The 16,891-nt window shown below is 41.7% G+C and overlaps 1 protein-coding gene across 8 annotated transcripts in view; it reads left to right on the top strand.

Annotated features, from left to right (window-relative positions):
* The window catches only part of CPNE8 (copine 8), a 290,234-nt gene that overhangs the window by 56,391 nt on the left and 216,952 nt on the right, over positions 1-16,891 (top strand). For all 8 annotated transcript variants that reach the window (XR_007354651.2, XR_007354650.2, XR_007354652.2 and 5 more), the window contains exon 5: positions 9,910-9,949. Coding sequence is in view for 5 of the 8 variants with exons in the window: in XM_048836289.2 (XP_048692246.1) it covers positions 9,910-9,949 (40 nt within the window). In the remaining 3 variants the exon portion in view is untranslated. The remainder of the gene's footprint in view (positions 1-9,909; positions 9,950-16,891) is intronic.

Genomic DNA, 16,891 nt, shown 5'->3' with positions numbered 1-16,891 from the left:
TTGACTTGCTATTCCTTTGGAAGCTGGTCTACAGATTTGAGGAGAGGTGAGGGGTGCTCCTGGTAGCCTGTGTTGCTGAGGGTGTATGCTACAAGGATCTTTACTAGTTGCTGTTAGCTTCATGGCCAGCTATATTGCATTGCATTGCGATAGTCCATCTGGGAGGTGATGAAAATGTGTATAACTGAGGTCCCGCTGGATGGGATGGAGTTTTCTAGCCAGTCAGAAATAATGGAAAGTGTCCCTCTCTGATGCTACTATGTGAAAGCTTAGTGTCCATGAAGAATCCAGTTCATAGTTCAGGAATACCCTGAATAGGTTAATACAGAAGTAATGTACTTTCAACCAAAGGAGTCTTCACTGTGGCTGCAAACTCTTCGAAGTGCATTCCTCTGCTCATTGCATAACTTCAGTCTTGCTTGGGTTCAGTTTTAACCAGCTATTTTGTTTGTCAAAGACCACTAGCAAGTGGAAAAACTATTGGAGTCACAACTAAGATTTCTGCTATTTATTTTTATTGTTGGTAAACTTAAAAAGATGGGAGCTCCAGCTCATGTCCCTGTAAAGAGTCAGGACAAATCTTTCTGGCAAGAATGCTGAGGGGCAGACATTTCTGGTGGGGCTATTAGGTAATGGACATTTCAGTTCCTATTATTTTAGCTGTAGTAGACAAACACAGCACATCTAATATAAGTTTTTAAAACTTCAGTCAATAAGTTAGTGTCTGCATTTACTATTTACATGACACTTTGTCCTTGGCAAGTGCAATTCCTCCTAGGGCTCCCTTTGGGGTTGTATCGCTTTGCATCACCTCTCTTCCACAAACTTGTGTCTAAATAAGTACAATCTAGGCACGTCATTTGCCATATTGATGTAAAGACACTTTCGAAATAACTTTTCAGTTATTTTTCTTACATTTAGTTTAAAATGTTGATTTTAAAATATAACTGGTTACATTTTTTAAACATTATATCTGATAGCCATTCAGAGGAAATTCAAAGTTCAGGCAGTTGCTCAGTCCTTAATATTTATCATTTTGTTCCTAAATATCATGGTCTCAGCTAAATGTAACAATTCTATTTTATTGGGCCTACAGTCCTGAATAAGAAAACTTTCAATTGCTCTGCAGGATGAATTCTTTCATTAAAAAGAACAGCAGTAAAAGAAATAAATCATTTCTACCATGCAGGACAGGTGGAATTTTAAGACTCCCGTACACTGGAAAAGAATGAAGTGTTAGATTTAACTCTGATTTTATTTTGCTGATTTGTAACACATCAGTAATTCTGTGTAGCTAACTTTTGTGTGAAAGGAAGTTTAAGGGTCTTACCTTTCTGCCTTTCTCTGAAGTACACAGATATAAATCCATTGCCAAAACTTGATCCTTATACAATGCATCTAAAATTAAATATATTTAAGTGAGAAACTTCACAATATTTTGACATTTGATATGTTTTTCTTTAAAAAGAAATTCTATATAATTGCATGTGCTGGGCAAATTATGTTGTTACACCAGTGTAAATCAGTAAATATACTGACTCCATTGCAGTTAGTCCTTTTAAAATTACACAGGTATAACTGAGGGCCAAAACCTTAGTTCACTGTCTGCTTCAAGTAACTGAGTTCAGGCTCCTGGCAGTGGAGCAGGGTGTGCATAGAAATCCTCCTCCTAAATGATGGAATAGCTGTAGAGCTTCACTAGGTTTAAGTCGCCACAGTTTCTGAAATGGCCACTTTGGGCCTAATACAGTCTCCAGCTGAATGGGGGACAAAAGAATCTTTGCAGCAGTAGATTCCCTGTCCCTTGCCAATACTGCTGCTAAGGGGCCCTTTATGGTCAGGAAATGAGGTTGGGTTTGCCCTTGCAAACAGTGTTTGCTTACAGTCTCTAATGGAGCAAAATGGAGAGCCTTACTTCCAATTTTTATGAGTTAAAACGATCTTCTGTAGGCAATCTGGTTTACTCTGTAAAACATTTAATATATAAAATTTATGCTTTCATTTTACAGAAAGTAATATAACTCTCTCAATATAAATATCATTAACTTTATACATAACAAAATTAATGGAAGATGCACAGGATTAAATAAAATAACTGGTTTACAAAACTTTAAAGGTAACAAGGGAATTCAGGTGACTATATGAAAATAAATTCTTGATTGTCTTTGTATCACTCAGTACATTCCCATGTAGCCCATAGAATCCTAATTAAATTCTCTCCTTTTCTCTGAAGAGCCTCAATTAAAGTAATTTTACAACCTCTGTTAGCAGGTTATTCAATTATTCAGCTGTCCAGTTTTATTCACTATCCTACAGTGGTTCCTATTAATTAGACTAAAACTTTCCATTTTTAATTTTGGACTAGGGCTTCTACACACGTTGCCTGCTGGGATATTCTTCCCTTCCTATTTGTTAGTTTCTCACAGGCATTTCTAGCCAGTTAATATGACACCACTGAATCATTATTTCTTTATAGTAGAATGAACAAATTCAATTATTTTAACATCCTGTTAGTTTAAGCTCGTCAATGTTTTTGTTCCTTTAATAGCTGCTCTGATTTTAGTAGTATTTTTACACTTAATTTCAAAACTCCATGTGCTGTCCCTACAAAAAAGAAAAGTTGACAATAAACTGGGGCTTCTGCAAGGGCTCACATTCCATTGGTATTGGAAGTCCCTAAATGGGGAACAACTTGTTTTTATTTATTTATATTAGCATAGCACCTAGGCGCCCCAGTCATGGACCGGGAACCCATTGTGCTAGTCGTCATACAAACCCAGAACAAAAAGACTATCCCTGTCCCAGATGGGCTGGGCACCTGGTCTTTGAGGTTTGAGAGGGGGTTTTCTTGATGTATCTTGCTCTTTTTACTGTATTTTTTTCTGTGTAACTGTTTATTTGCTAATTCGTAAAATTCAGCAATTCTAGACAGAGCTGATATAGAGTTAAGGTTGACGAGCACTTTCCATTAAAGATCCTGGTTTTAGTTGCTTATAACTTTTTAACTGTTTGGGTTGGAATTTTCCATGCTGGCTGTCTGCCTTTTGTGGGAAGTTTCAGTTAAAACAGTTTAGCAGTTTCTCAGGAAGAGATCAGGGGAAAATTTTAATTAGCCTATGTTTTTTAAAAAAAATTCTTCCAACCATTTTGCTGGGAAGCTCTAATGCCGCCATAATCTGGACCAGGGATTTGAAATATGTCAGGAGGGATGACCTGATATCAGGACTATGTGTTTTGCCTTCCCCATGAAAATCTCCCAAATTTGTCATAAAAACTGCAATTTACACATGCTCATTAAGGACTGATTGGAATCTTCAGAGAATTTTAGTAGCCAAATTCTATCTACTTTGGGCATCATATCATAACTCCTACACGCACACCAGATTGCGCATGCACCATCCTCAGATTGCAACTGAGCATTCTCCATCTTGTGACTGAGCAGGTTTTTCCCTGAAATTGCTTCTCCTGGTAGCTTGTGGAGCCACGGTGGTGCTGGTCACAGGAACTGAGAGTAGGGAGGTGGTCTCTCCTGTGGCTTTGCCTCCCATGCTGGTGCCCTGGCCACATGAAGTGGACAGAAGAAGCATCCCATTTGAAAGTAGAGGGATGCAAGAGAAAGGGGTTGTAGGAGCTAGAGAGTGGGAAGGGGACTGGAGCTGGTGAAAGGATGCACAGGATTAGGGGAACAGGAACCAGGTGATGGGCTGGATAAGAGAAGACTGTGACAGAGATGGCAACTAGGTAAGATGGATAGATAGGAGGGGAGGGAAGGGGAGGCAGGAGCTGGAGCGGGGAGGGAGGATAGGAGCTGAGCGGGAAGGGGGCAGGAGCTGGTAAGTGTCTTGTAAGAAAAAAGTATGTGATCATATAATTAAAGACTGTATCATAATGTGTATGCACAAGGGGGACAAATTAAGGTTGTGTGAGCAACCTTACTTCTGGAATTTCCTAACTTATATGGCTAACTCTGCAATGTTAGCATTTTTACATCCAAAAATAATGTTATGTTTGGATTATTTGGTTAAACATATATATAAGATTTGCTGCTGTTCTGCCATGACAGTTGTTGATCAAACAGCGATGTAGGGCTGATGAGAAATTGGTGGATTACTAGACAAAAGGAATCCTTTTGCCTCTACCAAACAAAGCAGACATAGTAGAGTGTAGTAACAATTGTGTTCTCTCCCTGATGGTGCATGTGACATTCTGCTCTACATAATTCAGAATCTCATGAAGTGAATGTTTTAGCAGAACTAGCACCACAGCTAGTTGGCTTCAGAGAAGAAGGTACATGTGATCAAATTGCGAATATCCATCGCATCATTGAAAAATGTAGGGAGTATAATCACCCATTGATCGTGTGATTCACTGACTATCCAGAAGTGTCAGTACAGTCTGACATAATATGACAGTCTTTGTAGGATTCTGGCAAACATGGGGATCCCAAAGCACCTCCTTGAACTCATCACAAGTCTCTACCATCTACAACAGACCACAGAGTGAATAGCAGCAGGTGACCTAAATTATTTTTCCAGTGGTCAGGGTTTGAGACAAAGGTATATCTGTCTCCAGGCCTTTTCAGTGTTCATGCAGAAATTCACTATGAGACAAGGCCTGAAAGGTTTTGTCCGACTAGAAAGAGCTGGAATTTCCATTGGTGGACACCTTTTTAATCAACTCCAGATACTCTGATGATATGGTGCTCTTTTCTACAACAACCAATGCAATGCAACAAATGTAGCCTGTAAAAACAGTTCGTGAGGAATGTGGACTATCCCTGAATGAATGAAGCAAAAGTGAAGGGCATGCATGTTGACATGATTAACAAAAACAGGATGCAAGTGGACATTACAATCAATAGTCCAGTTGTAGAGGCAACAGGTGAATTCAGTTGTCTGGAATTATACATATCCAACCATGGATGCTGTTCTAAAGAAATCAGAAGTAGAGTAGAGTCATGGTTTCCTTTACAAAAGTTTGGAAAAACAGTGGCATCTTGAAATGTATGAAGGTTCAGCTGGTGAAAAACTTAATTCTTCCATAGCAATTTATGGATGTGACTTGTGGGAAATTAATGCTACTCCATAAGAAGTTTGAAGCCTTTGAGAGGTGATACTGGTGAAGACTCTTGTGTATCTCTGGAATGGAAGAGAAGACGAATGCTTATGTTAAAATATTATGGGATAGAAGCAGACCCCGTTGTCAGAAATCAACAGATGCAAACTTATTTACTTAAGAAGTACTGATAGTGAGTCATCAGTATTTCAGTGATGCTTAAATCTGAGTTAACCATACAGCTGGTTAATAAAATAATTGATCATATGCTACTTTATAATGACTATACCATAAACCTATAGTGTAGCATAATTGTTCATTGTCAATACTAGTTTAATAATTTTTTTTTATTATTAATAGCTGTCTTGTATTGTTGCCTAGAGGCCCTAATCAGGAATTGGGAGCCCAAATGTGCTAGATGCTGAACAAACACATGGTCTCTGCTCCAAAAAACCTCAGTCTAAGTAGATTAGACACTAAAACTAATGATCTTTTTTTACTGTGACTCTAAATCAAATTCATATTTAATCATTCCATTTTTAAGGCATCATGTTTGCAGTGCCTTGGTTTTGGAAGACATTTCATCATCTTGGTTATTCCTTGATAATGAACAAAGGTTTCATTATAATAAACCTCTATAAGATTGAGAAATGGAAGAATAGAATTTCTGACAAAAGTGAAAATGATGTGGAATGAAAAGAGAGTTTGTAAAAGAGTATTGGTTGCTAGAAATTATTCTGAATGTGTCATGATTCCTAATAAACTTTTCCTGAAAGGCATTTAATTCTAAAGTATTGGAAAGTTTACTTATTTTCTTATAATACATTTGTCATGTCTTTGGTATTAAACCAAAAAACTCCTAGTTTTGGCCATTTATACTTGCCAGAAAAAACATTTTGAATAGTTAGCATGCATCTTTGGTAATCTCTTCATCTATCTTTTATGTAGCCTGTGCTGACAAGTGTTCAGATACAGGTTGTGGCCAGTGAAGTTAATACCATCTAGGATTGTCAGTTTGCTGGGTGACCTTAACGGGTCCAGGCATGCACAGAAGGAACACCTTATCAGAGGAGTAGTCAGCATGCTAAAGCCACTTGGAACATTACCAACATAATTTAAGTCTGTTACCTGGAGTTTGAACATAGAAAAGCTATGATTACATGAGAATCTGAACACCACTTACAGCCATAAATCATATCAAAGGCACCTGCTAACCAACAATAGTAATGACTTCTCATATTTTATTGATGTACGGGTCTTGTTGAATGCCAAATAGTTAGGCCTTGTCTATGTTACACCGTTAGGTCTACACAAAGTAGCTTATGTTGACTTAGTTAAATTCATTGAGGATAGATTCATCAATGCTTATTAGCCAGGATTGGCAGGGATGGTATCCCTAGCCTCTGTTTGCCAGAAGCTGGAAATGGGCGACAGGATGGATTACTTGATGATTACCTGTTCTGTTCATTCCCTCTGGGGCACATGGCATTGGCCGCTATCGGAAGACAGGATACTGGACTAAATGGACCTTTGGTCCAACCCAGTATGGCAGTTCTTATGTTCTTGACTGTGGATGCTCTACACTTTTACATTTTGGTCCCTCTGGCATAACTGCCCTGCTACTCTGACTTAATACCACATCCCAAAGCGGCATAGAATCAAGGTCAATTTAGTTAGGTCGACACAGTGTCAGTGTAGACACTGTGTTACTTATGTTGACTGTTACAGACTTCCAGGAGTTGTCCCATAATGCCCTACAATGATTGCTCTGGTCACTGTTGTGAACTCCGCTGCTCAGGGAACATGTAGACAGGGAGCGACCCCTCCCTGTAAAGCCCCATGAATTTTTGAAATTCCTTTTCCTGGGCTCTCAGCTTTGTGAGCAAACTTAGGAGCTCTCAACTGCTATGTGCAACCGCCCAGCTGACCATGCCGGGTACACGCTGCAGATGTGCTCCTGTCTGGAGTACACTGGAGGTGTTGGGTTTGTGGGTGAAGAGGCTTTGAAGGCACAGCTCTGATCCAGCTGTAGAAACATTGATCTCTATGAGCAGATTGCTTGGAGTATGAGGGCTACAACAGGGACCAGCAGCAGTGCTGCATGAAAGCCAAGGAGCTGCAGCAGGTGTACCAGAAGGCCAGGGAGGCCAACAATTGATCTGATGCGGAGCTGCAGATCTGCTGCTTCTACAAAGAGCAGCGGCAGAGACTACTCCCTAAGAGTCCAGTGGATGCTTTGGAGGAGCCGGAGTCACAGGCCCCTGCTGTGAATAGAGAGGACAAGGAGGCGGATGAGGAAGAGGAATAGTAGGGGGGCAAGTGATCAGGGGATCCAGCTGCGCAGCAAGCCAGCACATATTTTTGACTCCACCGCAGTCCAGCAAGTCCCGAGGGTCCAGCATGGGTGAGCCTGATGCAGGAGACGGATCTTCTGGTAAGTATGCAGTTTGCTTTGAAATTACAGGGATGGAACCCCCAAAGTAGAAGAACAAAGTTGTTGGTTTTTGTTTTTTTGTTTTTTTTTGTTTTTTTTTGCTTGTGCTAGAAGAGCTAGTGAATTGACCAAGAGAGGTAGAGTTGCTATCTGCTTTTTATTCATTTCTAGGCAAGGGGGACCACACGGAGCAGTTTGTTTATGTGCACCAGGATGTCTCGTGAATCCTCCATAGAGAGATGAAACTTTCATGAAGTTATTCTGCAATCCTTTGCCAAAGGCATTTTGGGGAGGGCTGCCTTATTTCTTCTGCCATGGTAGGACACTTTCCTACGCCACTCAGGGATTACTTCAGCAGGCACCATTGCAATACACAAGCCAGCAACATACGGGCCTGGGTGGTATTGGGACATTGTCCTCTTTCTGCCTCTGTTACCCTCAGGAGTGAGATCAGCTAAAATCACCACCACCTGTGGAAAACAATGCCAGTATTCCATTCCATTGCCCTGTACACACACACACACACACACACACACACACACACACACTTATGCCTGTGAGTTTTTCCCCACTTGTGTTCGTACTCCTGAGGGCCATACTCGCCGTGGCTGGTGCTGTGACTGGTGCCGTGCTGTATCAATCTCAAGGAGAAGTGAGAATGTAGTGCTTACAACTTTCTGGGATCAAGGGGACTGAGTTCAGTATCCTAAGTTTCAATTTCTGGTGTGAATAGACTGATAGTGGTACCTCTGTGTGCTATATCTGCAGCTGATGGTATTGTGGCCTTGAGAGTCTCTTGTGGAACATCTGTGTCAAATGAGGAGAAAGAAAAGGACTCAGGATGACATGTTTCAGGAGATGCTGCAAGTCTGAGTTGCATCAGAGAATGAGACCAGGGCCTGGAGGATGATCCTTGCAGACAGCATGGAGAAGAGAAAGGCCTGGGAGTCCAAGCAGGGAAAGGAGAGTGAGATGCACCAAGACATAATGTGGGTTCTCAGGCAACAAACTGAGATGCTGTAGACTCTGGTAGACCTGTAGGTCGAAGAATCCCATGCTCGCCTTCTTCTGCAACCCAGACACAACTCAATGTGTGGACCTCCCTATCCGCCACGCCTTCTTTCCCCCCACCCCCCCAACATTCCGCGTGGCATCAGTGGCTGCTCCTCTACTCCTACCACTTCATTCTGGGAGACATTAAAGACAATCACAGCTGCACATACGCTGATCGATGAAAGACATGGTTGGCGTATGTGTACCTAAAATGGAAATGGCTGCTCTTTTGCCTTCGCAAGTTGTTTCTCCCTTCATTTTTTAAGTTTTATAACATTCTAAATATATTTATTTGCCTGGTTCATGTTACAGAAGAATACAATTTTATTTTTTGGAACATAATTTATCTTGTAATTCACAATATATGCTAACTGGTGCTGCGCAGGTCTAACACCCAGCAATTTCCTGTTACTTCATTTGATCACAGGATCTATAACCTAATTCTCAGACAATATTAATAGGTGCATTGGCAATGTTATATTCCTGCACACACAGCCCTCACTGAAAGATTCATATTGAGCTGTAAAAGAGCAAGGCAACTACAATACAATGGATGGAGAATGGGAGTGGGGAGGAAATCCCACAAATGATCTTTGTCTAGTAGTAATGCAACTAGCTTTGACCCTTTATTTATAGTTATTTGTAAACAAATACATGCAGCTATATGGTCAATATTACATCATAGGCAACTGAAGAGCAAGTGAGGGCTGGGTAATCAAATTCACAATTTATATTCGCCACTGACCATCTCCAGAAAGGTCAGTAGTGAACCGTTCATGGAGCACATTCTAATCATTAAAGCACAGTAAGCATTTATAAGGTCATACTGTCATTGCCAGAGTGGAGTAAAGGAGCATTAAAACTTTACACCTGTTTTATGCTCCTGGGGGAATTCACTAAGAATGGGAACAATTCCCTAACAATGGGAACAACTAAGCAGGCAGTTGCCAGCAAAAAGGAACGGAGAGGGTGTAGGGTCAGTGGCGCCTGATATACCGGTGCATGAGTATGGCACTCAACGAGGCGCTACTGTAGACCCTCCGGATACTGCTAAGGCAAAAATCTCCACTACTGCGCACGTGGGCACACATGCACCTAGAATGGAATGGCCATATGCAACACCTCTAGAAGAACAACAGTTTTGAAAGGTAGGTAACCTTTTTTTTTTTTTTTTTTTTTATGGAACAGGTGAGTAACCATTTTTTCTGGAATGAGGGAATCTCATTTACTACTGAAGTGTCTTTTCAAATGTCTTTATTACCAATTCTGTATATTTCTTTTGTATATGTGAATACACTGAAATGTCTGTTTTTACATTTCCTTAACTCTGCCACCTGGCAGTAATTGTTTTTCTTTAATTTTTTTAGGTATGATGTTGATTCAAAGAGTCCCAACCTATCAAAGCATGTAAGTGGATGGTTAGAATACTCTACTTATTATGGGTTTTTCCTTATAGGGTTTATCTTAGAGTAACTTTTTAATTACATCTTCTAGAATGTTTTATGGCAGCAGACACAAATACAGGGATTGTGTTGTGATTTAGATGTGTGTAACTCTGCTAAAATGGGATTTTTACATGTCCAACACGCAGAATGTACATTAGGAAGGGATATATATTTTTAAAGTTAATATCTGTTTAGATAAATGAAGGACATCATCTCCTTACTGACACTTTTTTGTGTGGCCCAAGAGTTGAGTAATTTACATGCTGGTGCATAGATTTTTTTCTAACTAGAAATCTTTAGCACTTGTAGCATCGTGGAAAGGAAAAGTTCCAGATTATGCAATATTTTAATTCAGATACACTAGAGCACGATAGAGAGGCTGTAATATCTGTTGAGTATAACTATTTTATTAATTGAAGGGAGACTTTGGAGGAAGAATCCCTGGGAATCTGTAGTCTGTTTGGAAGAAGAGGTTCATTGGGAGCATTGGGTGGGGGACTGCAGGGAACCCTACAGCTCATTTTGGGGAGAAAAGGGTAGGTTTGCCTGGGGCTGCAGGGTGGGGAGAATGGTATGGGTCTGACATTTAAGTGATTCAGAAATCCTGGGTTGCAGAGACTGTTTCATTATAATCTATATTCAAGAGAGAGTTAAAAAATCAAGATGCTGCATCTCAAGAATCTCCATGAACTAAAAAGGACAATGATTTAAATGCAGAATATCATTTTTTTTTTTTAAAAAAAAAGGCATTTCTGTTTTGCATTTTTAAAAAAATATATGTCCACGTAACCCACACATATCAAAGCAAATATTTGTAGAATTCAGTAAATCTTTTAAACTACTTGTCAAATCCTTTTTTAAAAAAAAATCAATCACAAGCTCTTTTCAATTGATCTTATAAAATGGCTGGGGAGGTTTCCATATTTTTGGGAAGGTGAGTGGTGTATTTGTTGTGATAAGAGGTTATTCTGGGGAACAATGAATGGGAATGGGAGTAATTTATGGGGCAGAGGATTGGAGTGGGGCTATGGTAGGGTGACAGAAAGGGTGGGTGAGGTCTGTTTATTGGCTGTAGGGGATCTCTCCTTGGGAAAGGCCGGGGGTTCCCTAAGCCCAGGCCACTCACTGAGCTGCCACTGAGCTGCCCAGGGCAGAGGGAATGAGCCAAATTTCATAACTTCCACAAGGTCCTGGATGGATTCAAATATCACTTTCACTCAGAGTGGGTAGGAGGGAGACCCCTTCCCCTTGCAAAGGGCTTTTGTCTCAGCCCTCCCAGCTGCAGGGGCCTTGGTCAGACAAAACCCTCCCTTGGCCTAGGGAGCCAAGGCCTAGGCCTACTCCTACTGCAGCAGGGCCTGCTCCTGCCTCAGTGCAGGACAAAGAGGATTCCCCTCCCCCCAGTCTCTCTCCTGCCAGTGGACTGAAGGGGGGCTCTGGCCTAGAAGGGCCAAGGGTAGCCTGAGGAAAAAGAAGAGGATGGGCTGGTCACAGAAGCCCCTGGGGCGGGGCTGTTCTAGGTGGGGGATGCTCTGGGGAAGGGAAATGAGGAGGGTAGAGAAAAGGTTCAAAAGCTATTCATGTAGAAGACATAATAGAATAGAAATTCATAAATAATTGTGATTAATTAGTACATTTTAGAATTTGGTCAACTGAAATGGAGGCAAAATTAAATTATTCATCATGTGTTAGGTACACAGTTCTAAAACATATGCTTTAAAAGCACTTTAGTTGTTGGATCCTGTTTCCAGGTGCTTATATCTATTATTATAATAAAATTGTCTTTTGTTCGGACATTTGTCAGCCCAAAGTGGATGTGTTTGAAGGAGAAATATTCAGCTGAAGTTGTCTAAAGCTTGAAAAACAAATGTCCATGTTTTGAGAAAATTAATATACCTCACTGTGCTTGGGTAATTAAAAATGGCTTAGTTGTAAAATTTCAAACTTACAGCCTGATTGATTGAAAATTCATTGAAGTCATTGGAAAATTTCCCATTTATTTCAGTGAGCATTTTAGCAAATCCTAGTACTTAAGTGAGAGAGATTTGATGTGCTTTGAAGAAATAATGCTTAGAAATAACAAAATTATAAGTGATTTTGAAAATCTCATACAGGTTGACAGTATGAGTGAATATTACTGCTTCTTCCAGTTGTTATTGCTATGTGTGCTCCACATGTGCACCCATACACTCTTTGTCAGAGATTTTGTCAGCAGTGTCCATGGGTCTGTGCCTGCATCCTACGCATGCTGCTGATCTTGCATATGAATATGTAGGAAGGGGTGGTCCTGCTGTCACTCCAGTTCCTTCTCAACCGCAGGTGCTTGAGATGGAGTGTTGTGTCTGCGTCCTAGCTACCTATCTTGCTGGGTTTTTTTTCTTATTTGTTTTTATTTCTTTAGTATATAGTTAAGTCCCTACCAAATTCACGGCCATGAAAAACGTGTCATGGACCATGAAATCTGGTCTCCCCCTGCCTGCCCCCTGGTGAAATCTGGTCTTTTTTGTTTGCTTTTTACCCTATATTATACAGATTTTAATGGGGGAAACCAGTGTTTCTCAAATTGGGGGTGCTGACCCAAAACGGAGTTGCAGGGGGTGTGCAAGGTAATTTTAGGGGGGGTTGTGATATTGTCACCCTTACTTCTTTGCTGCTGCCTGCAGAGCTGGGTAGCCAGAAAGTGACAGCTGCTGACTGAGGGACCAGCTCTGCAGGCAGCAGCACAGAAGTAAGAGTGGTAATACAAAACCATGCCATCAAGTTGCAGTGGGGGAGGTTTAGATTAGATATTAGGAAAAACTTTTTCACTAAGAGGGTGGTGAAACACTGGAATGCGTTACCTAGGGAGGTGGTAGAATCTCCTTCCTTAGAGGTTTTTAAGGTCAGGCTTGACAAAGCCCTGGCTGGGATGATTTAACTGGGAATTGGTCCTGCTTCGAGCAGGGGGTTGGACTAGATGACTTTCAGGGGTCCCTTCCAACCCTGATATTCTATGATTCTATGATTTACTTCTGCGGGCGGCAGCACAGAAGTAAGGGTAGCAATACCTCAACCCCCTCCTACAATAACCTTGCGACTCCCCCAGCAAACTCCTTTTTGGGTCAGGACCCCTACAATTACGACATGGTGAAATTTCAGATTTTATTTATATAGTGATTTTTATTTTATTTTCCACTTTATAATTTATTTAAGACAACTTTGTTCTTTTGGGGAGTTCCCCTACCCCATTCTTCTTTGCCTGGTCAGATCCTACATTCCAACTTGGCCTTCTCTGTCTGCAGTCTTTCTTAACTCTGGTGACCATCCCGGCTTCGGTAAGAAAAGGCCTTGGGGGACCCTCAAAGTCTTCCAGACTGTCTAAAAGGAAGATACTCCATTCTGTCGAAAGAGAGATCAAGAGAAGGGGAAAGTCACCATTTTGACTTGAGAAAAAAGAGGCATCATGTCATAGCATGGGTACTGCTGAGTTGTCTACATCTTCTGGTATCACAATCCTAGCACTGCCAAAGAAGACTATGTTGCGTCCTGAGAAACCTTCCAAGAAGCAATCTTGAGTGAGTGGCATCAGGGATCTGTATGAGGATTGGAGTACAAAAATTCCTCCAGGACTAAGATCTTGAAGTTGTCATCCTCAGAATAGTCTTCCTCATGAGGCCATGGTAGAGATGCTGGTACTTCCTGATGTGCTGACTACCCAGGAATGCTTTCCAGATTACCTGGACAGCTAGCTCCTTAAGGATTGCTCCTTTCTCAGAGTGCAGTTGGTAACCAATGAGGCCCTATCTTTTTTCCACTCCTTGGGCATCCGACTCAACGTGGAAAAATCTATTCTTATACCTATACAGTCAATAGACTTCATTGGAGCCAGTCTGAACTCCACTACTTCCTGAACATATGTGTCCATGAATAGGTTCACCACAATGCACAGTCTCACTTCCATGATACAACAAAAGCCTGCAAACCATAGCAAGGTTTTGCCTTCAACCCCTGGACCACATGGTAGCTCGTCCTTTTGTAACATCCCTTGCAAGACTACGCTCCCGTTGTCTTCAAGCCTGGCTTAGGTCTGTCTACCCGCCCATAAAGCATCATCTGTCTAAGGGGGTATCAATATCTCAATGGGTCCTCAACTCCCACGAAGACCTTTTGGATCCTTCCACTAGTTGTAAGGGTTTCCATTGTTACATCCTACTGATATGCTTGCCATCACTTCCTACCAAACATCAAGGGCCACTCAATGTTACGACTGTGGTGTGGGTGGTCAGGCCCAGTGGCTAGCACAGAAGTCATGCCTAATGGTTGGTGCGGGAGCCAGGGGTGAAGTTGGAGGGTTGGAGGCCCTTCCTCTGCAGCTTGGGGCAGGGTCATTGCTGGTTTGAACTAGAGTAAATGGTGGATTCAGGGGCCAAGCTGGGGCGTCTGAGCTGGAGTCAGGAGCTATCAGAGAAGCAGTAGACTGGAGTAGGACAGGAACAAGGCTGTAAAATAGTATGTAAAATACTTATAAATGTAAAATAGTTATGGGTAAGGACAAAGAACACTATCCCCGATAATGTCACGGCTAACCTGGTGGCTGAACTTTGTGACTTTGTCCTTACCCATAACAATTTTACATTTGGGGACAATGTATACCTTCAGATCAGCGGCACTGCTATGGGTACCCGCATGGCCCCACAGTATGCCAACACTTTTATGGCTGATTTAGAACAACGCTTCCTCAGCTCTCGTCCCCTAACGCCCCTACTCTACTTGCGCTATATTGATGACATCTTCATCATCTGGACCCATGGAAAAGAAGCCTGTCAAGGTTCCTCCCCCACTCTGAACTCTAGGGTACAGATGTGGGGACCTGCATGAAAAACCTCCTAAGCTTATCTTTACCAGCTTAGGTCAAAACTTCCCCAAGGTACAAAATATTACACCCGTTATCCTTGGAATGGCCGCTACCACCACCAAACTAATACTGGTTACTGGGGAAGAGCTGTTTGGACGCGTCTTTCCCCCCAAAATACTTCCCAAAACCTTGCACCCACTTCCTGGACAAGGTTTGGTAAAAAGCCTCACCAATTTGCCTAGGTGACTACAGACCCAGACCCTTGGATCTTAAGAACAATGAACAATCCTCCCAACACTTGCACCCCCCCTTTCCTGGGAAATGTTGGATAAAAAGCCTCACCAATTTGCATAGGTGACCACAGACCCAAACCCTTGGATCTGAGAACAATGAAAAAAGCATTCAGTTTTTTTACAAGAAGACTTTTAATAAAAAAAATAGAAGTAAATAGAAATAAAGAAATCCCCCCTGTAAAATCAGGATGGTAGATATCTTACAGGGTAATTAGATTCAAAAACATAGAGAACCCCTCTAGGCAAAATCTTAAGTTACAAAAAAGATACACAGACAGAAATAGTTATTCTATTCAGCACAATTCTTTTCTCAGCCATTCAAAGAAATCATAATCTAACACATACCTAGCTAGATTACTTACTAAAAGTTCTAAGACTCCATTCCTGTTCTGTCTCTGGCAAGAGCAGCATACAGACAGACCCAGACCCTTTGTTCCTCTCCCTCCTCCCAGCTTTTGAAAGTATCTTGTCTCCTCATTGGTCATTTTGGTCAGGTGCCAGCGAGGTTACCTTTAGCTTCTTAACCCTTTACAGGTGAGAGGAGCTTTCCCCTGGCCAGGAGGGATTTCAAAGGGGTTTACCCTTCCCTTTATATTTATGACAAAGCCCTTGAGGAATTCCACCATGATTTCAACAATTTCCATCCCACCATCAACCTCAGCCCGGTCCAGTCCACACAAGAGATCCACTTCCTGGACACTACAGTGCTAATAAACAATGGTCACATAAACACCACCCTATACCGGAAACTTACTGACTGCTATTCCTACCTACATGCCTCCAGCTTTCACCCTGACCACACCACACGATCCATCGTCTACAGCCAAGCTCTGCAATACAACTGCATTTGCTCCAATCCCTCAGACAGAGACAAACACCTACAAGATCTCTATCAAGCATTCTTACAACTACAATACCCACCTGCTGAAGCTAAAAAACAGATTGACAGAGCCAGAAGAGTACCCAGAAGTCACCTACTACAGGACAGGCCTAACAAAGAAAATAACAGAACGCCACTAGCTGTCACCTTCAGCCCCCAACTAAAACCCCTCCAACACATTATTAAGGATCTACAACCTATCCTGAAGGATGACCCAACACTCTCACAAATCTTGGGAGACAGGCCAGTCCTTGCCTACAGACAGCCCCCCAACCTGAAGCAAATACTCACCAGCAACCACATACCACACAACAGAACCACTAACCCAGGAATCTATCCTTGCAACAAAGCTCATTGCCAACTGTGCCCACATATCTATTCAGGGGACACCATCACAGGGCCTAATAACGTCAGCCACACTATCAGAGGCTCGTTCACCTGCACATCCACCAATGTGATATATGCCATCATGTGCCAGCAATGCCCCTCTGCCATGTACATTGGTCAAACTGGACAGTCTCTACGTAAAAGAATAAATGGACACAAATCAGATGTCAAGCATTATAACATTCATAAACCAGTTGGAGAACACTTCAATCTCTCTGGTCACGCAGTTACAGATATGAAGGTCGCTATCTTACAACAAAAAAACTTCAAATCCAGACTCCAGTGAGAAACTGCTGAATTGGAACTCATTTGCAAATTGGATACTATTAATTTAGGCTTAAATAGAGACTGGGAGTGGCTAAGTCATTATGCAAGGTAGCCTATTTCCCCTTGTTTTTTCCTAACCCCTCCTCCCCCCACCCCAGACGTTCTGGTTAAACTTGGATTTATGCTGGAAATGGCCCACCTTGATTATCATACACATTGTAAGGAGAGTGGTCAGTTTGGATG

Source organism: Caretta caretta, chromosome 1 (genome assembly GCF_965140235.1).
Source record: "Caretta caretta isolate rCarCar2 chromosome 1, rCarCar1.hap1, whole genome shotgun sequence".
In the NCBI taxonomy this organism is placed as follows: Eukaryota; Metazoa; Chordata; order Testudines; family Cheloniidae; genus Caretta; species Caretta caretta.
Note: the sequence above shows the minus strand (reverse complement) of the source record. Positions and strands in the feature narration are given on the sequence as shown.